Here is a 25,650-nt window from a genome sequence, read left to right on the forward strand (position 1 = left end):
GAAAATTGAAATTCTTTTGAACCAAGCTCTTTATAGAATGCTGAAAAAGCACAAAATTCATTTATGCATTGACAATTTGCACCTCACGTAATGGTTGGCCGATTGTTGTGCTGTTTATAAAATTTATAAGTAATATTTATGAAAATGGAATGCCATCTTTAGAGCGAATTTGCTCCAAATCAGAATATTCCTGATGAAATGGAGAATCATAATATTTTCTGATTATTCTCTTTAACAATGGCTGCTGTTGGGAACCACCTTAGTCCCCAAAGACTTTGGTAGAAAGTCTGCATGTGATATTGATTATGGATTATTGACTGAATTAATCTATCCTGTATTTTGATGCCAAACAGTACAAATTCTTTACTTTTACAATGCCTCCAGGGCAATGGATCGGTAATCATAAAATTTTGAGACACGGAAAGCTGACTTTTAACATAATAGTTACTGGTCAAACTTTCATACCTTGAATTATAATCAGTCAAATTGAAATTCCTTATTTTTTTAATGAGACATCATTTACCTCAAAATCTTCAAATGGGTAAAATGCTGCGGATGCCCAAGAATGCACCATGATGGAATGTGGGGATATAAACTAGTCAGAAAAGTAAGATACCAGCATCATGTAAAAAAAAAATGGCTATATCTGCTTTTTTGTTGATCTGCATGTTGATTATAAAAAAGGTCAGAATATGCCCTGGCCCAGCTCCGATGTATGAAGTTCTGCTGCATCAAACAATGTTATTATTCAGCAGCGCTGATTGAGACTTGACAGGTCAGTGCCACGTCATTCACCCACTCGGCGCCCCCACCTCCAAACAAAATCTGCAGAGTACCTTGGTGAATTATATTACAGGCGGCATTCTTCAGGAAGCAAGATGCATTGTAGCAACATTGATCCTGTGGTGCAAAACATTCACACCGTTTAGAGTCACACAGGACAGAAAAAGCCCTTCGGCCCATCGAGTCTGCACCAACAATAATCACCACTAAAGGCACATTAATCCCATTTTCCTGCACTTGTCCCATATCCTTGAATGTTATGATATTTCAATTGCTCACCCAAATAATTTTTACAAGTTGTAAGGTTTCAGGCCTCCACTACCTTCCCAGGCAGTACTTTCCCGATTCCCACTACCCTCAGTGAAAATTTTCTCAAATCCCCTCTAATCTCTTACCCCTCACCCGAAAAACTATGCTGCTTTGTGATTGACCCCTCAACCAAGGGGGACAGCTGCTTCCTATTCACCCTGTCCATACCCCTAATAATCTTATATACCTCAATCATAGAACATTGATAGAGTGGCGGCACGGTAGCACAGTGGTTAGCACTGCAGTTTCACAGCTCCAGGGTCCCGGGTTCGATTCCCGGCTCAGGTCACTGTCTGTGTGGAGTTTGCACATTCTCCTCGTGTCTGCGTGGGTTTCCTCCGGGTGCTCCGGTTTCCTCCCACAGTCCAAAGATGTGCGGGTTAGGTTGATTGGCCAGGTTAAAAATTGCCCCTTAGAGTCCTGAGATGCGAAGGTTAGAGGGATTAGCGGGTAAAATATGTGGGGGTAGGGCCTGGGTGGGATTGTGGTCGGTGCAGACTCGATGGGCCGAATGGCCTCCTTCTGCACTGTAGGGATTCTATGAACAGAGAATAGAACATAGAAAAGCTACAGCACAAACAGGCCCTTCGGCCCACAAGTTGCGCCGAACATGTCCCTCTATCTTACTAACTTCCATGAACTTATCCAAAAGTCTCTTAAAAGACCCTATCGAATCCGCCTCCACCACGGTAGACGATTCCACACACCCACCACCCTCCGAGTGAAAAACTTACCCCTAACATCTCCTCTGTACCTACTCCCCAGCATCCTAAACCTGTGACCTCTTGTGGCAACCATTCCAGCCCTGGGTAAAAGCCTCTGAGAATCCACTCTATCAATCCATCTATCAATAATCATGTCCCCCCCTCAGCCTTCTCTGCCAGAAATAAAACAATCCAAGCCTATCTAGTCTCTCCTTATAGCTCAAATGCTCCATCCCAGGCAACATCCTGGTGAACTTCCTCTGTACCCTTTCTGTTGTTATCACATCCTTGCTATAATGAGGTGATCAGGGCTACACACAGTCGAGCTGTGGCCTAACCAATGTTCTGTACAACTCCAACATTACCTCCTTGCTCTTATACTCTATGTCACGAATGATAAAATCAAGTGCCCCATATGTCTTCTTAACTATCCTCTTCAACTGCTCTGCTGCCTTCAAGAATCTATGAATAAGTACCCCAAAATCCATCTATTCCTCTGAGTGTCCAGCCATTCATTCAATACACCCTTGTCTTATGACTTCTTCCGAAGTACACCACCTCACACGTATCAGGGTTAAATACCATCTGCCACTGCTCTGCCCATCTGACCAACCCATCTACATCTTCCTGTAACCAACACCTCCTTCTTCACTATTAACCACCCTACCACTTGTGTATCATCTGCAAACTTGCTTATCATTCCCCTCACATTATCATCTGTATCATTTATGTATATACAATAAACAATAAGGGTGCCAGCACTGAACCTTGCGATGCGCCATGGAAACCAGCCTCCAATCACTCAAGCAGCCTTATACCACAGCCTTTGTGCCCTATTACTAAACTAGTTTCAGATCCATCTCGCCAAGTTTCTCCGAGTTCCATGTGCTTCAACCTTCTCAATCAATCTCCCATATGGGACCTTATCAAAGGCTTTGCTAAAATCCATATAAACTACATCAACTGCACTTCCCTCAACCACGCACTTCATCACATTTTCAAAAAATGCCATCAAATTTGTTAGGCATGATCTCCCTCTGACAAAACCATGCTGCCCTAATTAACCCACGCCTTTCCAACTGAAGATTAATTCTCTCCTTCAGAATTTTCTCCAGTAGTTTTCCTACCACAGACATGAGAAAAATCGGTCTACAAGTCTTAAAGCACATCAAGGTAGAAAAATCCCCGGGACCTGATGAAGTGTATCCCAGGACATTGTGGGAGGCTAGGGAGGAAATTGCGGGTCCCCAGGCAAAGATATTTGAATTATTGATAATCACAGGTAAGGTGCCCCTGAAGATTGGAGGGTGGCAAATGTTGTACCTTTGTTTAAAAAGGGCTGCAGGGAAACGCCTGGGAACTACAGGCCAGTGAGCCTCACATCTGTGGTGGGTAAGTTGTTGGAAGGTATTTTGAGAGACAGGATCGACAGGCATTTAGAGATGCAAGGACTGATTAGGGACAATCAACATGGCTTTGTAAGTGGAAAATCATATCTCACAAATTTGATTGAGTTTTTTTCAAGGGGTAACCAAGAAGGTAGATGAGGGCAGTGCAGTTGATGTTGTCTACATGGACTTTAGCAAGGCCTTTGATAAGGTACCGCATAGTAGGTTGCGGCATAAGGTTAAATCTCACGGGATCCAGGTTGAGGTCGCTAAATGGATACAAAATTGGCTTGATGACAGAAGCCAGAGGATGGTTGTAGAGGGATGTTTTTCAAACTGGAGGCCTGTGACCAGCAGTGTGCCTCACTGGTTATTTGTCATTTAGATTAATGATTTGGATGAGAATATAGGAGGCATGGTTAGTAAGTTTGCAAATGACACCAAGATTGGTGGCATAGTGGACACTGAAGAAGGTTATCCCGGATTGCAATGAGATCTTGATCAATTGGGCCAGTGGGCTGACGAATGGCAAATGGAGTTTAATTTAGATAAGTGCGAGGTGATGCATTTTGGTAGATTGTACCAGGGCAGGACTTACTCAGTTAATGGTAGGGTGTTGGGGAGAGTTACAGAACAGTCCCAGGTGGACAGAGTGGTGAAGAAGGCATTCAGCATTCTTGGTTTCATTGGTCAGAACATTGAATACAGGAGTTGGGACATCTTGTTGAAGTTGTACAAGACATTGGTAAGGCCACACTTGGAATACTGTGTATAATTCTGGTCACCCTATTGTAGAAAGGATATTAAACTGGAGAGAGTGCAGAAAAGATTTACTAGGATGCTACCGGGACTTGATGGTTTGAGTTATAAGGAGAGGCTGGATAGACAGGGACTTTTTTCTCTGGAACATAGACTGAGGGGAGATCTTATAGAGGTCTATAAAATAATGAGGGGCACAGATCAGCTAGTCAGTGTCTTTTCCTAAAGGTAGGGGAGTCTAAAATTAGAGGGCATAGGTTTAAGGTGAGAGGGGAGATACACAAAAGTGTCCAGAGGGGCAATTTTTTCACACAGAGGGTGGTGTGTGTCTGGAATAAGCTTCCAGAGGTAGTAGTAGAGGGTACAATTTTGCCTTTTAAAAAGCATTTAGGCAGTTACATGGGTAAGATGGGTATAGAGGGATATGGGCCAAATGGACAAGTTGGGTCGAAGAGCCTGTTTCTATGCTGGAAACCTCTATAAGCTCTATAATTACCTGGTTCATCTCAACCATCCTTCTTGAGAAGTGGAATCTGCTATTTATTCAATTTTCAACCCCTCTGAAGTCACCTCATCCCTGAAGCGTTGCTCATGTACAATAAAACATTTCCTCCTCAAGACAAGCCTGTATGTTAATTTATACAAACAAATGTCAATAAAGGTGGCAAACTAACTTTACTTTTAACAATTGAAACTACTTATATTTTTTGATGCTCTAAGCCTGTGTAGCAGAGGATACAGAAACCCCTGTTATTTGAGACTATTAAAACAAAGTCGATTAGTTTAAAATAGGGACCACAGTGTGCGTTTTTTATATATATATCAAAAGTATCACAATGTGCCTCACTTATATATTATATAAAGGTATTGTCTGCATAAAGAACAAGGAAAATACAGCACTGGAACAGGCCCTTTGTCCCTCCAAGCCTGCACTGATCATGATGCCTGCCTAAACTAAAACCGTTTCAGTTTCAGCACATACATAATCATTTTTGAACAAGTATTATAGATTGAAACTGTGTTTTTGTATTTTCTTGTGAGCTTTGGCCAACAAGCAATTTACCCCTTGGCATAATGGGAATAATATGGGAGTAGGGCCTGGGTGGGATTGTGGTCGGTGCAGACTCGATGGGCCGAAGGGCCTCTTTCTGTACTGTAGGGTTTCTATGATTTCTATGATAAGTTTAATTAGACAGACCATATTCTTCTGAAACAATGATGCATAGAGTATATACCCTATCATCAGGTGCAGGCCAGGTAGCTACAAGTTAACAAGGTTTTTGGAAAATGAGTAGATTCAGCTTCTCGCTGCAATGAATAGATGTATTTAGCCTCCACTGATAAAAATAGACAAAAAAGATGACTCCCTTGTCATTCCCAGGACTGCAGGTGTTAGGTTTGAATCTACTGGATTTGCGTAGGTAAGGTACTAGGCAACGGGAAATTGTGGCGGGGGGGGGAGGTTCTGAACAATGGAGGGGGGGGGAGAGGGAGAGCTTCTGAACAATGAATTCCTAATTCTGCTAATGCTATTGGTCAAAGTAAATAAGGTGCGCTAAATGTAATTGGACCATCCAACTTGGATGACAGGTTGGGCGGGAGGATCGAATCTTCAGAAATGTATATCTGTTGTGCTCATGTGATGTAGCGTCAGAGAGAAAAGTTGGAATCCTCTGACCATCTCTCTCCCAATACGTGTTGGTCAAATAAAAAATGTCTTTAACTGCATACTGTCTTTCGCTAGTCTTTGTGTTAGCTGTGATCAGCTGAATTCAAGACCCCCCAGAGGGACGTCTGAGAAAATCCCCTTACATCCAGCATGCAGAAATTGCCTGACATTTGTTGGTTTTTACAACTTAAAAACTGGCAACTCACATGGTGACCTGATCATTTTATCAGATTAGGCACATTTCTATGGTCACCCACACCATTCCTTTATTGTTTCAAGATAAAAAGATTAAAGCAAAATGTCTCAGTCCCTTCAGGAAACAAGTTTTAAAATAACGGCAGCTCTATTCCTTCAAACAACACAAGAAAGAATAACTCACTAAATAGGTTGCAATTAGAATGAGATTATTTAAGTGAGACTTTTGATTCAATTCAAAGTCATTAAAGAGCAAAATGTTTTGGAACATGCCAAATGTAGTTTGAAATCTGGAATCCAGTAAAGATAGTATGTGAAAGAGAGAAAGCATGAGTGGAGAGGATATTCGAGGGAATCCACCTTTACAAAATTCTGGCTGCACATCCACCAAAGATGCCTCATTTTAAAAAAAATATGCATTCATAGGATGTGGGCTTTATTGTCTACCCATGACTGTTCTTCAAGTGGTAGTGAGCTGCCATCTTAGGCTGCTGCAATCCCGGTGTTCTAGATACACCCACAGTGCTGTTAGGGAAGAAATTCCACGATTTTGACCCAGTGATTGTGAAGGAATAGTGATATATTTCTAAGTCAGGTTGGTGAGTGGCTTGCAGAGGAACTTGCAGGAGGTGGTGTTCCCATATGTAACTGCCCTTGTCTTTCTCGGTAGTAAAGCTGGGCTGAAAAATGGCAAATGGAGTTTAACCCTGATAAATGTGAGGTGATTCATTTTGGTAGGACTAATTTAAATGTGGATTACAGGGTCAAAGGTAGGGTTCTGAAGACTGTGGGGGAACAGAGAGATCTTGGGGTCCATATCCACAGATCTCTAAAGGTTGCCACTCAAAGAACAATAAGAACAAAGAACAAAGAACAATACAGCACAGGAACAGGCCCTTCGGCCCTCCAAGCCCGCGCCGCTCCCTGGTCCAAACTAGACCATTCTTTTGTATCCCTCCATTCCCACTCCGTTCATATGGCTGTCTAGATAAGTCTTAAACGTTCCCAGTGTGTCCGCCTCCACCACCTTGCCTAGCAGCGCATTCCAGGCCCCCACCACCCTCTGTGTAAAATATGTCCGTCTGATATCTGTGTTAAACCTCCCCCCCTTCACCTTGAACCTATGACCCCTCGTGAACGTCACCACCGACCTGGGGAAAAGCTTCCCACCGTTCACCCTATCTATGCCTTTCATAATTTTATACACCTCTATTAAGTCTCACCTCATCCTCCGTCTTTCCAGGGAGAACAACCCCAGTTTACCCAATCTCTCCTCATAACGAAGCCCCTCCATACCAGGCAACATCCTGGTAAACCTCCTCTGTACTCTCTCCAAAGCCTCCACGTCCTTCTGGTCGTGTGGCGACCAGAACTGGACGCAGTATTCCAGATGCGGCCGAACCAACGTTCTATGCATCTGCAACATCAGACCCCAACTTTTATACTCTATGCCCCGTCCTATAAAGGCAAGCATGCCATATGCCTTCTTCACCACCTTCTCCACCTGTGACGTCACCTTCAAGGATCTGTGGACTTGCACACCCAGGTCCCTCTGCGTATCTACACCCTTTATGGTTCTGCCATTTATCATATAGCTCCTCCCTACATTATTTCTACCAAAATGTATCACTTCGCATTTATCAGGATTGAACTCCATCTGCCATTTCTTTGCCCAAATTTCCAGCCTATCTATATCCTTCTGTAGCTTCTGACAATGCTCCTCACTATCTGCAAGTCCTGCCAATTTTGTGTCGTCCGCAAACTTACTGATCACCCCAGTTACACCTTCTTCCAGATCATTTATATAAATCACAAACAGCAGAGGTCCCAATACAGAGTCCTGCGGAACACCACTAGTCACAGGCCTCCAGCCGGAAAAAGACCCTTCCACTACCACCCTCTGTCTTCTGTGACCAAGCCAGTTCTCCACCCATCTAGCCACCTCCCCCTTTATCCCATGTGATCCAACCTTTTTTACCAGCCTACCATGAGGGACTTTGTCAAACGCTTTACTAAAGTCCATATAGACGACATCCACGCCCCTTCCCTCGTCAACCATTTTGGTCACTTCTTCAAAAAACTCCACCAGGTTAGTGAGGCATGACCTCCCTCTCACAAAACCATGCTGACTATCGTTAATGAGTTTATTCCTTTCTAAATGCGCATATATCCTATCTCTAAGAATCTTCTCCAACAACTTCCCCACCACGGACGTCAAGCTCACCGGCCTATAATTACCCGGGTTATCCTTCTTAAATAACGGGACCACATTAGCTATCCTCCAATCCTCTGGGACCTCACCTGCGTCCAGTGACGAGACAAAGATTTGCGTCAGAGGCCCAGCGATTTCATCTCTCGTCTCCCTGAGCAGCCTTGGATAGATTCCATCAGGCCCTGGGGATTTGTCAGTCTTTATATTCTCTAACAAACCTAACACTTCCTCCTTTGTAATGGAGATTTTCTCCAACGGTTCAACACTCCCCTCCGAGACACAGTGGATAGAGCTGTGAAGAAGGCTTATAGTATGTTAGCTTTTATTAACAGGGGGTTGGAGTTTAAGAGCCGTGGGGTTATGCTGCAACTGTACAGGACCTTGGTGAGACCACATTTGGAATATTGTGTGCAGTTCTGGTCACCTCACTATAAGAAGGATGTGGAAGCGCTGGAAAGAGTGCAGAGGAGATTTACCAGGATGCTGCCTGGTTTGGAGGGTAGGTCTTATGAGGAAAGGTTGAGGGAGCTAGGGCTGTTCTCTCTGGAGCGGAGGAGGCTGAGGGGAGACTTAATAGAGGTTTATAAAATGATGAAGGGGATAGATAGAGTGAATGTTCAAAGACTATTTCCTCGGGTGGATGGAGCTATTACAAGGGGGCATAACTATAGGGTTCATGGTGGGAGATATAGGAAGGATATCAGAGGAAGTTCTTTACGCAGAGAGTGGTTGGGGTGTGGAATGGACTGCCTGCAGTGATAGTGGAGTCAGACACTTTAAGCGGTTATTGGATAGGCACATGGAGCACACCAGGATGATAGGGAGTGGGATAGCTTGATCTTGGTTTCGGATAAAGCTCGGCACAACATCGTGGGCTGAAGGGCCTGTTCTGTGCTGTACTGTTCTATGTTCTAGTGGTCTTGGTGAGTTCCTGCAGTACACCTTGTGGATGGTACACACTGCTGCCTTCATCTGTGGTGGAGGGAGCGAATGTTAGTGGAAGAGGTGCCAATCAAGTCCTTGATAGTGTCGAGATGCTTGAGTAATGTTGGAACTGAACTCATCTAGGCAAGTGGAGAGTATTTCATCGCACTCCTGACTTGTGCCTTGTAGATGATAGACAGGCTTTGGGGAGTCAGGAGGTGAGCTACTTGCTGCAGGATCCCTAGCCTCTGACCACAATATTTTTATGGCTATACCCCAGGGGTACTAATACCACAGTTTGGGAATGTCTGGCGAGCATTCCTGTTTATAGTGAATCAAATATTGTTCTTCAATAATATTTTGTTGATGTTTTGCATGATACATTGAATTGTACTTCCGCTTTCATTGAACAGCACAGGAGGACAGTGATAGCACAGGAGGACACCCATTGCGTCTATGCCACCTCTCCATGGAGTTATCTGGTCAGTCTCATTGCATTACATGATTCCTGTAGCCCTGTAAGTTTGTCTTCAAGTGGGCATCCAATTTCATTTTGAAATAATTGATTCTTTTCACTTCCATTACCCTCAAGCAGCAGTTCTAGGTCATTACCACTTGCCGTGTAAAACAATTCTTCCTTCCCACTGCAAAATCGTAAATCTGTGTTCCCTAGTCCTTGTACCATCAGCTAAAGGGATAGATTTTTCTTCTCTTAACTTATCCAGGCCTGACATAACTTTGTACACTTCTATCAAAACCACCCTCAATCACCTTTGCTCCAAGAAGGTCAACGCAGCCAACCTAATCTTGTAACTAAATCCTCCCCCAATCCAAGAATTTTTCTAGTAAATCTCCTCTGCACACTCTTGGACACCTTTCCTAAGGGGTGGTGACCAGAACAGATCCAGTGCCTCAGTTGGGGCCTAACCGGAATTTTAGAAGAGTTCATCATAATGTCTCTGCTTTTGTTCTCAATACCACTATTTATGAAGCCCAAGATCCCATATGTTTTGCTCGCCACTCTCCCAATTATGTCCTGCCACCTTCAAAAATCAATGCACATGCATTCTCGGATCCCTCTGTTCCTGCACAGTCTTCAGAACTGTGTCATTAAGTCTATATTGCCTCTTCCCAGCCCTTCTGCCAAAATGCATTATTTCACACTTCTCTATACCAAATTCCAACTGCCACCTGTGTATTCATTCTGCTAAACTATCTAGAACCTGTTGAAAACATTTGTATCATCCTCACTGTTTGCCAATCACCCAAGCTTGGTATCATATATAGAAACATACAGAAACTCGAAGCAGGAGTGGGCCATTTGGTCCTTTGACCATGCTCCGCCATTCATCTTGATTATGGCTGATCATCAAATTCAATATCCTTTTCCCCCCTTTCTCCATATCCCTTTAACCCCAAGAGTTATATCTAATTTCTTCTTGAAATCAGACAACATTTGGCCTCAACTACATTCTGCACTCAACCGTGGAACACCGAGATAACAAGGACACCTATATCAGACTCCTATTTATTGACGACAGCTCAGCCTTCAACATCATTATTCCCACGAAACTCATTTCCAAACTCTGTGGCTTGGGCCTTGGCACCTCTCTCTGCGACAGGATCCTGAACTTCCTAACTCACGGACCACAGTCACTTAGGATAGGCAACAACATCTCCTTCATGATCATCCTTGATGGGGGATACTATAGAATTCTAGTATCAGGCCTTTCATTTTAGTTTTACCATAATAAGTAGACTAGGTTAAGGTAATTATAAAGTGTCATATATATATAGATAGATATATATATATATATATAGATATATATAGATATAGATATATATAGATATAGATAGATATAGATATAGATAGATATATAGATATATATATATAGATATATATATATAGATATATATATATAGATATATATAGAACATAGAACATAGAAAGCCACAGCACAAACAGGCCCTTCGGCCCACAGGTTGCGCCGATCACATCCCCACCTCTAGGCCTATCTATAGCCCTCAATCCCATTAAATCCCATGTACTCATCCAGAAGTCTCTTAAAAGACCCCAACGAGTTTGCCTCCACCACCACCGACGTCAGCCGATTCCACTCACCCACCACCCTCTGAGTGAAAAACTTACCCCTGACATCTCCTCTGTACCTACCCCCCAGCACCTTAAACCTGTGTCCTCTCGTAGCAACCATTTCAGCCCTTGGAAATAGCCTCTGAGAGTCTACCCTATCCAGACCTCTCAACATCTTGTAAACCTCTATCAGGTCACCTCTCATCCTTCGTCTCTCCAGGGAGAAGAGACCAAGCTCCCTCAACCTATCCTCATAAGGCATGCCCCCCAATCCAGGCAACATCCTTGTAAATCTCCTCTGCACCCTTTCAATGGCTTCCACATCTTTCCTGTAATGAAGTGACCAGAACTGCGCGCAGTACTCCAAGTGGGGTCTAACCAGGGTCCTATAAAGCTGCAGCATTATCTCCCGACTCCTAAACTCAATCCCTCGATTAATGAAGGCCAGTACGCCGTACGCCTTCTTGACCGCATCCTCCACCTGCGAGGCCGATTTAAGAGTCCTATGGACCCGGACCCCAAGGTCCTTCTGATCCTCTACACTGCTAAGAATGGTACCCTTCATATTATACTGCTGCTTCATCCCATTGGATCTGCCAAAATGGATCACCACACACTTATCCGGGTTGAAGTCCATCTGCCACTTCTCCGCCCAGTCTTGCATTCTATCTATGTCTCGCTGCAACTTCTGACATCCCTCCAAACTATCCACAACACCACCTACCTTGGTGTCGTCAGCAAACTTACCAACCCATCCCTCCACTTCCTCATCCAGGTCATTTATGAAAATGACAAACAGCAAGGGTCCCAGAACAGATCCCTGGGGCACTCCACTGGTCACTGACCGCCATGCAGAGAAAGACCCCTCCACAGCCACTCTCTGCCTTCTGCAGGCAAGCCAGTTCTGGATCCACAAGGCAACAGCCCCTTGGATCCCATGCCCTCTCACTTTCTCAAGAAGTCTTGCATATATATATATATATATATATATATATAATATATATTATATATAGATATATATATATATATATATATATATATATAATATATATTATATATATATATATATAATATATATTATATATAGATATATATATATATAATATATATTATATATATATATATATAATATATATTATATATAGATATATATATAGATATATATATAGATATATATATATATATATATATATATATATATATATATATATATATATATATATATATATATATATAGTAAGAATTCACAATGTGCCTGGAACAATATATGCAAAGGTATTATAAATTGCAACGGTATTATAAACTGTATATACACAAATTAACCAAGTATTATAAGCTTAAACTGTATTTTCAACCCTGTCTTGTGCACCTTGGCCAACTTCGTTCTGAATGCAGCATGATGGGAAATACAGTGGTCGACAGGCCAAATTCTGTTACGACAATGGAGCACAGAAAGGCAGCTTCTCTTATCTGTTTTTGGATATGCGAAAGGCAAGTTTAATCACTGGCCTGGTATGTAAGGGAGTGGATTCATTCATGGGTAGTGAGGCTGGAGCAGCCTCTCAAACTGATAAAGGAGGTCCAGGTTCCAGCAAAGGAGTGACTCCTTTCACCAATTAAAAATCACAGATGTTAATAATGGCCTTGGTTATTGGTAATGATGTGGGTTAGATTTCCTAGGTAAAGGGGAAGGAACCTACATGGGCAATAAGCTCCTATTCCTGTTGACAGGTAGAACGTTATTGGCTAAGGTAATATATGCTGTCTTTTACGTATTGGTTGAGTGAGGTTCAACAAATACAGGGCACCCCAAGGGGAACACCCTTCAGAAAATTCCTCTTTCATTGCTCAACATCAGTGCCCATTGTCTGCAGCAAACTACCCAGCCTTCAAGAGAACAGTGACCACGGCACCATACAACCCTGCCACAGCAACCTCTGCGAGACGTGCCGGATCATCGACACGGATGCCATCATCTCACGCGAGAACACCATCCACCAGGTACACGGTGCATACTCTTGCAACTCGGCCAACGTTGTCTACCTGTTACGCTACAGGAAAGGATGTCCCGAGGCGTGGTACATTGGGGAAACCATGCAGACGCTACGACAACGGATGAATGAACACCGTTCGACAATCACCAGGCAAGACTGTTCTCTTCCTGTTGGGGAGCACTTCAGCGGTCACGGGCATTCAGCCTCTGATCTCCGGGTAAGCGTTTTTCAAGGCGGCCTTCACGACACACGACAGCGCAGAGTCGCTGAGCAGAGACTGATAGCCAGGTTCCACACACATGAGGACGGCCTCAACCGGGATATTGGGTTCATGTAACACTATCTGTAACCCCCACAACTTGCCTGGATGTGCAAAATCTCACTAGCTGTCAAAGAACAAAGAGCAAAGAACAGAACAGCACAGGAAACAGGCCCTTCGGCCCTCCAAGCCTGTGCCGCTCCTTGGTCCAACTAGACCAATCGTTTGTATCCCTCCATTCCCAGGCTGCTCATGTGACTATCCAGGTAAGTCTTAAACGATGTCAGCGTGCCTGCCTCCACCACCCTACTTGGCAGCGCATTCCAGGCCCCCACCACCCTCTGTGTAAAAAACGTCCCTCTGATATCTGAGTTATACTTCGCCCCTCTCACCTTGAGCCCGTGACCCCTCGTGATCGTCACCTCCCACCTGGGAAAAAGCTTCCCACTGTTCACCTTATCTATCCCCTTCATAATCTTGTACACCTCTATTAGATCTCCCCTCATTCTCCATCTTTCCAAGGAGAACAACCCCAGTTTACCCAATCTCTCCTCATAGCGAAGACCCTCCATACCAGGCAACATCCTGGTAAACCTTCTCTGCACTCTCTCTAACGCCTCCACGTCCTTCTGGTAGTGCGGCGACCAGAACTGGACGCAGTACTCCAAATGTGGCCTAACCAGCGTTCTATACAGCTGCATCATCAGACTCCAGCTTTTATACTCTACACCCCGTCCTATAAAGGCAAGCATACCATATGCCTTCTTCACCACCACCTCCACCTGTGTTGCCACCTTCAAGGATTTGTGGACTTGCACACCTAGGTCCCTCTGTGTTTCTATACTCCTGATGACTCTGCCATTTATTGTATAACTACTCCCTACATTATTTCTTCCAAAATGCATCACTTCGCATTTATCCGGATTAAACTCCATCTGCCACCTCTCCGCCCAATTTTCCAGCCTATCTATATCCTGCTGTATTGCCCGACAATGCTCTTCGCTATCCGCAAGTCCAGCCATCTTCGTGTCATCCGCAAACTTGCTGATTACACCAGTTACACCTTCTTCCAAATCATTTTGCATCTAGCTGTCCTGTCTGGAGACAATACACATCTCTTTAACCTGTGCTTAATGCATTCTCCACTCACATTGTCTGTACCTTTAAGACTTGATTAGCTGTAAAGACTCACATTCCAATCATTATTCATGTAAATTGAGTTTGTGTCTTTGTGCCCTGTTTGTGATCAGAACTCCCACCCACCTGATGAAGGAACAGCCTGTTCCGAAAGCAAGTGGCTTTTGCTATCAAATAAACTTTAACCTGGTGTTGTTAGGCTTCTTACTGTGTTTACCCCAGTCCAACGCCGGCATCTCCACATCTAGAATTCTTCACCAAGGGAAACAATTTTATCCTGTCTTCTCTACCTCTTCCCTTCATAATTCTGTCCAGCTCTATCAAGTCACCCCTCTGCCTTCTTTGTTCCATGGAAGATAACCCCAATTTATCCAATCACTCCTTGTAGTTGCACTTTTCTAGCCCTGGCAACATTTGAGTAAACCTCTGCTCTCTCTCCAGAGCAATTACGTCCTTCCTGTAATATGGTGACCAGAACTGCACTCAAAATTCCAGTTGTGGCCTCACCAATGTCTTACACAATTCCAACATTATATTCTTATTTTATATTCCATACCTCTGTCAATGAATGAGAGCGTTCCATATGTTTTCTTTACAACTTTGTCCACTTGAACCTTTAGGGACCACTTGTACGCCAAGATCTCTCACTTCATCTACCCTTCTTAGTATATTCCCATTTATTGTGTATTCCCTGTAAGTGTTTGTCTTCTCTAAATGCATTACCTCACAGTATGTATCCTCCTCTCAATTTGCTTTGTTACCTATCATCATATTGTCAGCAAGTTTGGCTACAATACAAATCGGTCCCTCCACCAAGTCATTAACATAGATCGTAAAAACCTGAGACCACAGTACAAATTCAAAATATTCTGCTCCTCTTATTATAATGGATTCTAGCATTTTCTCCAGTGACAATGTTAGGCAAACTGGCCTCTGGTTTCCAGCATTGTCTCCTTCCTTTCTTGAATTGATGTGTTACATTTGCTGTTTTCCAATCCGCTGGGACTTTCCACAATCAAAGAATTTCGAAAGATTGCAACCAATGGAGTCACTTCTTTTAATACCTTTGGATGCAGACCATCAAGTCCAGGGGACCTGTCAGCCTCAAGTCCCATTAAAATTCCCATTACATTTTCGCTTGTGATAGTGATTAGTTCAAGTTCCTCCCTCCATTTTTTCTCCATTTTCAACTATTTTGGGAATGCATTGCATCTTTTACCGTGAAGATATACATAATACTAGTTCAAAGGTTCTGCCATTTTCTCATTAATAATTCACTTATTTCACCCTGTAAGGGACCAATGCTCATTTTAGCTACTCTTTTTTTTATAGATTTGTAGGTTTTAGTGTCTGTTTTCAAATTTCTTGCTAATTTTCTCTTGTACTCCATCATCTTTTACTGGTTTCTAAAATTTTCCCAATCTTCCACCCGACTATTAGTCTTCGCAGCATTGCGCACCTTTTCTTTCAATTTGTTACCACTCTTAAATTCCTTAATCAGCTGTAGATTCTACATCCTTCTGGGAGAGTCTTTCTTTCTCAATGGAGTATGTATTTGATAAGAGTTATGAAGTATCTCCTTAAAGGTCTGTCACTGCATCGCCACCATCTTACCTTTTATCCTATTTTCCCAGTCCACTTTAACAAACTCTGTCTTCATACCCTTCTAGCTGCCTTTGTTTTTAAATTATGGATCCACATTTCTCATTCTCAAACTGAATATGAAATTCTGTCATGTTACGATTACTCTTTCCTAGAGATTATTTTAACTAATCTTTAATTAAGCCTCTCTCATTACACACATGATTTGGTAGTTAAGTAATTAAGATGCTGGAGACTCACCCTGACCAGGCATATATGGCGAGACCCAACCAAGGAGAGTCTGTTGAAGCAGAGGTTTTGGGGACCACAATCATTTCTTTTCCATGCTCATAACACGACTGAAATAAAATCAGAATTCAAAGATTCATATACAGTTTCAAACAATATCAGACCATGGCTGTTAAATAAAAAGTGTATGGGGCACTTTCTCTTCTCTTGCTCCAATGGCTGAATGGGAAAATTGACCAGGCAGTGACAAACAACAATGATCAAAATCAACTTGTATAGAGTGTTTAACAAACTAAAACATCCCACGGTACTTCACATAAGAACATAAGAACTAGGAGCAAGAGTAGGCCATCTGGCCCCTCGAGCCTGCTCCGCCATTCAATAAGATCATGGCTGATCTTTGAGGACTCAGCTCCACTTACACGTCCGCTCACCATAACCCTTAATTCCTTTACTGTTCAAAAATTTATCTATCCTTGCCTTAAAAACATTCAATGAGGTAGCCTCAACTGCTTCACTGGGCAGGGAATTCCACAGATTCACAACCTTTTGTGTAAAGAAGTTCCCCCTCAACTCATTCCTAAATCTGCTTCCCCTTATTTTGAGGCTATGCCCCCTAGTTCTAGTTTCACGCGCCAGTGGAAACAATTCCCTGCTTCTATCTTATCTATTTCCTTCATAATCTTGTATGTTTCTATAAGATCTCCCCTCATTTTTCTGAATTCCAATGAGTATAGCCCCAATCTACTCAGTCTCTCCTCATAAGCCAACCCTCTCAACTCCGGAATCAACCTCGTGAATCTCCCCTGCACCCCCTCCAGTGCCAGTATATCCTTTCTCAAGTAAGGAGACCAAAACTGTACACAGTACTCCAGGTGTGGCCTCACCAGCAGCTTATACAGTTGCAACATAACCTCGCTGTTTTTAAACTCCATCCCTCTAACAATGAAGGACAAAATTCCATTTGCCTTCTTAATTACCTGCTGCACCTGCAAACCAACTCCTTGTGATTCTTGCACACGGACACCCAGGTCCCTCTGCACAGCAGCATGCCGCAATTTTTTACCATTTAAATAATAGTCCATTTTGCTGTTATTCCTACCACAATGGATGACTTCACATTTACCAACATTGTACTCCATCTGCCAGACCCTCGCCCACTCACTTATCTATATCCCTTTGCAGACTTTCAGCGTCCTCTGCACACTTTGCTCTTCCACCCATCTTAGTGTTATAGAACATAGAACAGTACAGCACAGAACAGGCCCTTCGGCCCACGATGTTGTGCCGAGCTTTATCTGCAAATTTTGACACACTATACTTGGTCCCCAACTCCAAATCATCTCTGTAAATCGTAAACAATTGTGGTCCCAATACTGATCCCTGAGGCACAACACTAGTCACTGATCGCCAACCAGAAAAACACCCATTTACCCCCACTCTTTGCTTCCTGTTAGTTAACCAATCCTCTATCCATGCTAATACATTACCCGTAGCACTGTGCACCTTTATCTTATGTAGCAGTCTTTGGTGCGACACCTTGTCAAATGCCTTCTGGAAATCCAGATACACCACATCCACAGGTTCCCCATTGTCCACTGTACATGTAATGTTCTCAAAGAATTCCACCAAATTAGTCAAACATGACCTGCCCTTCATGAACCCATGCTGCGTCTTACCAAAGGGACAATTTATATTCAGATGTCTCGCTATTTCTTCCTTGATGATAGATTCAAGCATTTTCCCTACTGCAGAAGTTAAGCTAACCGGCTCGTTACCTGCCTTTTGTCTACCTCCTTTTTTAAACAATGGCATCACATTTGCTGTTTTCCAATCTGCGGGAACCACCCCAGAGTACAGCGAATTTTGGTAAATTACTACGAGTGCATTTGCTATTTCTCCCGCCATCTCTTTTAGTACCCTGGGACGCATTCCATCAGGACCAGGAGACTTGGTCTACCTTTAGCCCCATTAACTTGCCCAACACTACCGCTTTCATGATAATGATAGTTTCTAGGTTCTCACCTGCCATAGCCTTCCTGTCATCAATTTTTGGCATGTTATTTGTGTCTTCCACTGTGAAGATCGACACAAAATACCTGTTCAATGCTTCAGCCATTTTCTCATTTCCAGTTATTACATCCCCCTTCTCGTCCTCTAAAAGACCAATGTTTACTTTCGCCACTCTTTTTCGTTTTATATATTTGTAGAAACTTTTGCTATCTGTTTTTATATTCTGAGCTAGTTTACTCTCATAATCCATCTTACCTTTCTTTATAGCTTTTTTCATGGCTTTCTGCTGACCTTTAAAGATTTCCCAATCCTCTAGGTTCCCACTAATCTTTGCCACTTTGTATGCATTTTCTTTCAATTTGATACCCTCCTTTATTTCCGTCGATATCCATGGCTGATTATCTCTTTTTCTACAGTCCTTCCTTATCACGGTATATACTTTTGCTGAGCAGTGTGAAAGATCGCTTTGAAAGTCCTCCACTGTTCCTCAATTGTCCCACCATAAAGTTTTTGCTCCCAGTCTACCTTAGACAACTCCTCCCTCATCCTTTTATAGTCTCCTTTGTTTAAGCAGAAGTATTGCAAAGCAAAAATTGACACTTAGCTATCTGAGCTTTAAGGTAAAGTTTATTTATCAGTCACAAGTAGGCTTACATTAACACTGCAATGAAGTTACTGTAAAACTGAGGGAAAATTTAGCCTGGTCAATGTACCCTAACCAGCACGTCTTTTGGATTGTGTGAGGAAAGCAGGGCACCTAGAGGAAACCCACATAGACATGAGAAGAACATGCAGACTCCACACAGACAGTGACCCAAGCCGGGAATTGAAGCCAGGTCCCTGTGAGGCAGCAGTGCTACCACTGTGCCACCGTGCCGCCTACATAAGGATCGTCTTTAAAAAAAATTACAGAGGTGGAGATGTTTAGGGAGGAAATCCTAGAGCTTGGGACCAGGGCAGTTCAAGAGACCATAATTAGACAATGCAGATATCTTATAGGGTTGTGGAATAAGAGCATATTACAGAGATAGAGAAGTGGGAGACCTTGGAGGGATTTCGTTGTAAAGATAAGATTTTTAAAACTGAATCTTAACTCGGAGCCAATGTAGATCCGTGAGCATAGGGGTAATGAATGAACTGGACTTGCTGTGAGTAAAGATACAAGCAGCACTGATCTCATGTTTACAAAATGAGGGTAGAATGTAGGAAGTATACTTTAGAATAGTCAAGGCTTAAGGTGATAAAGACATGAAAAAGGGTTTTAGCAACAGATGTGCTAAAGGCAAATTTACAGAGGCATAAATATGACAGAGGTTGCAAACCATCTGGTTAAGCCTCAGACAGTCGGCAGGAAGAGGGATGGAGTCAGTAGCTGGGTCTTCCCAATATTCAATTGGAGGGTATTTCTGCTCATCCAAGACTGAATGTTGGACACACAGTCTGATAATTTAGTGACAAAGAAGGAGTTGAGAGAAGTAGTGGTGAGGCAGAAATGGATGTTGTCAGCACTGAGAATTATCTGTGTTGTAAATAACTATGACTGTATGACTGCATAACTGAAAGCTTTGTTGTAAAGATGGGTTTTCAATAAGGTTCTTAAATAAGGTGATGACAGACAGAGGGCAACGGAGGACTCCATTCATAAACTTCAAAATATAACAACGAACAACAGATTATAAACACAGTACAGAAAATAAGATTCAAAGAACGAAGGAAAGTACAGCATAGGAAAAGGCCCTTCAGCTCTCCAAGCCTGTACCAATCATGATGCCCTAACTAAATTACAAAAACAACTTTCTGCCCTTACTTGGTTTGTATCCCTCTATTCCCTTCATATCCATGCAAGTGCCTCTTAAACGTTGCTAATGTGCCTGCTTCCACCACCTACTCATTCTAGGCACCCACCACTCTCAGCATGAAAAACATCCCCCAGACATCTCCCTTAAACTTTCCCCCTCTCACCTTGAACCTGTGCCCCCTTCCACCCTATCTATGCCTCTCATAATTTTGTAGACCTTTTTCAGGTCTCCCTTCAGCCTCAGTCTTCCGAATGAAAACAATTCTCGTTTATTCAACCTCTCCTCATAGCCAACGCCCTTGAAATCAGGCAATATCCTGGTTAATCATCTTCGCATTCTCTCCAAAACTTCCACATCCTTCTGGTAGTGTGCCAACCAGAACTGCATACAATACTCCAAATGCAGCCAAATCAACGTTTTATGTAGCTGCAACATGATTTCCCAACTCCTATACTCAATGCCCGGCTGATGAAGGCAAGCATGCCATATGTCTTCTTAATCACCTTAGCCACCTGCGTTGCCACTTATAGGGAACGGTGAACTTGCATGCCCAGATCCCTCAGTATATTCATAGAATCCCTGCAGTGCAGAAAGAAGCCATTTGGCCCATCAAGTCTGCACCGGTCGCATTCCCACCCAGGCCCTATCTCCATAACCCCACTTATTTACCCTACTAACCTATGACACTAAAGAGACAATTTAGCATGGCCAATCAACCCAACAACTCGCACAGATTTGGACTTGGGGAGGAAACTGGAGCACCCGGAGGAAACCCACACAGACACAAAGAGAACGTGCAAACTCCACACAGACGGTCACCCAAGCCGGGAATCGAACCCGGGCCTCTGGTGCTGTGAGGCAGCAGTGTTAACCACTGGGCCACCATGCCACACTGTGCTGTAGGGATTCTATGTTCCTAAGGGCTCTGCCATTTACTGTCTAATTTACACCTAAATTTGATCTTCCAAAATGCATCACTTCGCATTTGTCCAGATTAAACTCCATCTACCATTTCTGTGCTCAAGTCTCCAATCTATCTATATATAGGGCAGCATAGTGGCACAGTGGTTAGCACTTCTGCCTCACAGCTCCAGGAACCCGGGTTCAATTCCTGGCTCGGGTCACTGTCTGTGTGGAGTTTGCACGTTCTCCCCGTTTCTGCATGGGTTTCCTCTGGGTGCTCAGGTTTCCTCCCACAGTCCAAAGATGTGCAAGTTAGGTGCATTGGCCATGCTAAATTGCCCCTTAATGCCCTGGGATGCATAGGTTAGAGGGATTAGCAGGGTAAATATGTGGGGTTACGGGGATAGGGCCGAGATGGGATTGTTGTCGGTGCAGACTCAATGGGCCTTCTGTACTGTCGGGATTCTATAACCCCATATTCTGTACATACTGTTGTATCCTCTGGCAATCCCTTCCACTATCAGCACATCCACCAATCTTAATGTCATCCACAAATTCACAATATATATTAGTGACTTGGATGAGGGAACAAAATGTAACATCCCAAAGTTTGCAGATGATACCAAGTTGGGTGGGAGGGTGAACTGTGACAAGGATGCAGGGATCGTTCAGCATCCGGGACAGGTTGGATGAGTGGACAAATCAATGGCAGATGCAGTATGATTTGGAGAAGTGTGAGGTTATTTACTTTGGAAGCAAAAACAAGGAGGCAGATGAATGACTGTAAATTGGGAGAGGGGAGTGTGCAGTGGGACCTGGGTGTCCTTGTGCACCAGTCACTGAAGGTAAGGATGCAGGTGCAGTAGGCGGTAAAGAAGGCAAATGGCATGTTGGCTTTCATTTCGGTTGCGGTGACGGAGACATGGTTAAAAGGACAGGACTGGCAGTTGAACATTTCGGGGTATAAGTGTTTTAGGCGAGACAGAGGAGGGGCTAAAAAAGGTGGGGGAGTAGCGGTATTAGTTAGGGGGCATATTACAGCGGTGCAGAGGGTGGACAATTTAGAGGGGTCAGATAATGAGTCGATGTTGGTGGAGCTCAGAAACAGGAAAGGTGAAATCACTATGCTGGGGGTTTACTACAGGCCACCCGACAGCCCACGGGAAGTGGAGGAACGGATATGTCAGGAGATTCTGGATATGTGCACAAAAAATAGGGTTGTTGTAGTGGGAGACTTCAATTTCCCTGGTATAGACTGGAAAGTGCTTAGGGCTGGGGGTCTGGACGGGGAGGAATTTGTAAAATGCGGACTGGAAGGCTCTTTGGAACAGTATGTAGATAGCCCAACTAGAGAGGGGGCTATACTGGATCTAGTTCTGGGAAATGAGCCTGGTCTGGTCATCAAAGTTTCAGTAGGGGAACATGTGGCAAATAGTGACCACAACTCTGTTAACTTTAGGATAGGAATGGACAAGGACGAGTGTTGTCCTGAGGGTAGGCTGCTAAATTGGGGGAAGGCTAACTATAGCCGGATTAGGCAGGTTGATTGGTGGCTGTTGATTGGGAGAGGCTGTTCGGGGGTAAATCCACGTCTGGCATGTGGGAGTCTTTTAAGGAACAGTTGGTAAGGCTGCAGGACAGGCATGTGCCTGTAAAAAGGAAGGATAGGATAGGTAGGATTCGAGAGCCGTGGGTAACCAGGGAAATTGAGGATCTGATCAAAAAGAAAAGAGAGGCGTACGTTAGGTCCAGGCAACTAAAAACAGATGGAGCTCTGGAGGACAAAGAACAAAGAACAATACAGCACAGGAACAGGCCCTTCGGCCCTCCAAGCCCGTGCCGCTCCCTGGTCCAACTAGACCATTCTTTTGTATCCCTCCATTCCCACTCCGTTCATATGGCTATCTAGATAAGTCTTAAACGTTCCCAGTGTGTCTGCCTCCACCACCTTGTCTGGCAGCGCATTCCAGGCCCCCACCACCCTCTGTGTAAAATATGTCCTTCTGATATCTGTGTTAAACCTCCCCCCCTTCACCTTAAACCTATGACCCCTCGTGAACGTCACCACCGACCTGGGGAAAAGCTTCCCACCGTTCACCCTATCTATGCCTTTCACAATTTTATACACCTCTATTAAGTCTCCCCTCATCCTCCGTCTTTCCAGGGAGAACAACCCCAGTTTACCCAATCTCTCCTCATAACGAAGCTCCTCCATACCAGGCAACATCCTGGTAAACCACCTCTGTACTCTCTCCAAAGCTTCCACGCCCTTCTGGTAGTGTGGCGACCAGAACTGGACGCAGTATTCCAAATGCGGCCGAACCAACGTTCTATACAACTGCAACATCAGACCCCAACTTTTATACTCTGCCCCGTCCTATAAAGGCAAGCATGCCATATGCCTTCTTCACCATCTTCTCCACCACCTGTGACGTCACCTTCAAGGATCTGTGGACTTGCACACCCAGGTCCCTCTGCGTATCTACACCTTTTATGGTTCTGCCATTTATCGTATAGCTCCTCGCTACATTATTTCTACCAAAATGCATCACTTCGCATTTTTCAGGATTGAACTCCATCTGCCATTTCTTTGCCCAAATTTCCAGCCTATCTATATCCTTCTGTAGCTTCTGACAATGCTCCTCACTATCTGCAAGTCCTGCCAATTTTGTGTCGTCCGCAAACTTACTGATCACCCTAGTTACACCTTCTTCCAGATCGTTTATATAAATCACAAACAGCAGAGGTCCCAATACAGAGCCCTGCGGAACATCACTAGTCACAGGCCCCCAGCCGGAAAAAGACCCTTCCACTACCACCCTCTGTCTTCTGTGACCAAGATGTGGAGATGCCGGCGTTGGACTGGGGTAAACACAGTAAGAAGTTTCATCTTTGTAGAAACTTGATGATGTAGAAACTTATTCTGGGACCAAGCCAGTTCTCCACCCATCTAGCCACTTCCCCCTTTATCCCATGAGATCCAACCTTTTTCACCAGTCTACCATGAGGGACTTTGTCAAACGCTTTACTAAAGTCCATATAGACGACATCCATGGCCCTTCCCTCGTCAACCATTCTGGTCACTTCTTCAAAAAACTCCACCAGGTTAGTGAGGCATGACCTCCCTCTCACAAAACCATGCTGACTATCGTTAATGAGTTTATTCCTTTCTAAATGCGCATACATCCTATCTCTAAGAATAGGAATGCAGAGAGAGTAGGAAAGAACTCAAACGGGGAGTTAGAAGGGCAAAAAGAGGTCACGAAATGTTCTTGGCAGACAGGATTAAAGAGAATCCGAAGGCATTTTATTCATGTGTTAGGAACAAAAGAGTTGCCAGGGAAAAAGTCGGACCTCTCAGGGACAAAGGAGGGGAATAATCCTTAGAACCCAAGGGAGATCCTAAATGAATACTTTGCATCGGTATTCACAAAGGAGAGGGACTTGTTGACTGGGAGTGTCTGAGAGGGAGGTGTTGGCCTGTTAGAGAGAATCTCCATTACAAGGGAGGAAGTGTTAGGTTTTTTAGGGAACATTAAAACTGACAAATCCCCAGGGCCTGATGGCATCTATCCTAGACTGCTCAGGGAGACAAGAGTTGTAATTGCTGGGCCTCTGACGGAAATCTTTGTCTCTTCATTGGACACAGGTGAGGTCCCTGAGGATTGGAGGATAGCGAATGTGGTACCATTATTTAAGAAGGGTAGCAGGGATAACCCGGGTAATTATAGGCCAGTGAGCTTGACGTCCGTGGTAGGGAAGTTGTTGGAGAGAATTCTTAGAGCCAGGATGTATGCGCATTTAGAACGGAACAATCTCATTAGTGACAGACAGCATGGTTTGTAAGAGGGAGATCGTGCCTTACAAATTTGGTGGAATTTTTTGAGGAAGTGACAAAAACGGTTGACGAAGGAAGGGCCGTGGATGTCGTCTATATGGATTTCAGTAAGGCATTTGACAAAGTCCCTCATGGCAGGTTGGTTAAGAAGGTTAAGGCTCATGGGATACAAGGAGAGGTGGCGAGATGGGTAGAAAACTGGCTTGGCCACAGGAGACGGAGGGTAGCAGTCGAAGGATCTTTTTCCGGCTGGAGGTCTGTGACCAGTGGTGTTCCGCAGGGCTCTGTACTGGGACCTCTGCTATTTGTGATATATATGTATAAATGATTTGGAAGGTGTAACTGGTGTTATCAGCAAGTTTGCGGATGACACGAAGATGGCTGGACTTGCGGATAGCGATGAACATTGTCGGACAATACAGCAGGATATAGATAGGCTGGAAAATTGGGCAAGAAATGGCAGATGGAATTTAATCCAGATAAATGCGAAGTGATGCATTTTGGAAGAACTAATGTAGGGGGGAGTTATACAATAAATGGCAGAGCCATCAAGAGTATAGAAACACAGAGGGACCTAGGTGTGCAAGTCCACAAATCCTTGAAGGTGGCAGCACAGGTGGTGAAGAAGGCATATGGTATGCTTGCCTTTATAGGACGGGGTATAGAGTATAAAAGCTGGAGTCTGATGTTGCAGCTGCATAGAACACTGGTTAGGCCACATTTGGAGTACTGCATCCAGTTCTGGTCGCTGCACTACCAGAAGGACATGGAGGCTTTAGAGAGAGCACAGGGAAGGTTTACCAGGATGTTGCCTGGTATGGAGGGTTTTAGCTATGAGGAGA

The 25,650-nt window shown here is 43.8% G+C and overlaps 1 protein-coding gene across 5 annotated transcripts in view; it reads right to left on the reverse strand.

Annotated features, from left to right (window-relative positions):
- Window positions 1-25,650, reverse strand: part of zfyve1 (zinc finger, FYVE domain containing 1) — a 178,493-nt gene that overhangs the window by 81,466 nt on the left and 71,377 nt on the right. For all 5 annotated transcript variants that reach the window (XM_078233658.1, XM_078233659.1, XM_078233663.1 and 2 more), the window contains one exon: window positions 16,268-16,365. In XM_078233658.1, the coding sequence (XP_078089784.1) occupies window positions 16,268-16,365 (98 nt within the window). The remainder of the gene's footprint in view (window positions 1-16,267; window positions 16,366-25,650) is intronic.

The sequence above is a fragment of the Mustelus asterias genome, chromosome 18 (genome assembly GCF_964213995.1).
Source record: "Mustelus asterias chromosome 18, sMusAst1.hap1.1, whole genome shotgun sequence".
Lineage (NCBI taxonomy): Eukaryota > Metazoa > Chordata > Chondrichthyes > Carcharhiniformes > Triakidae > Mustelus > Mustelus asterias.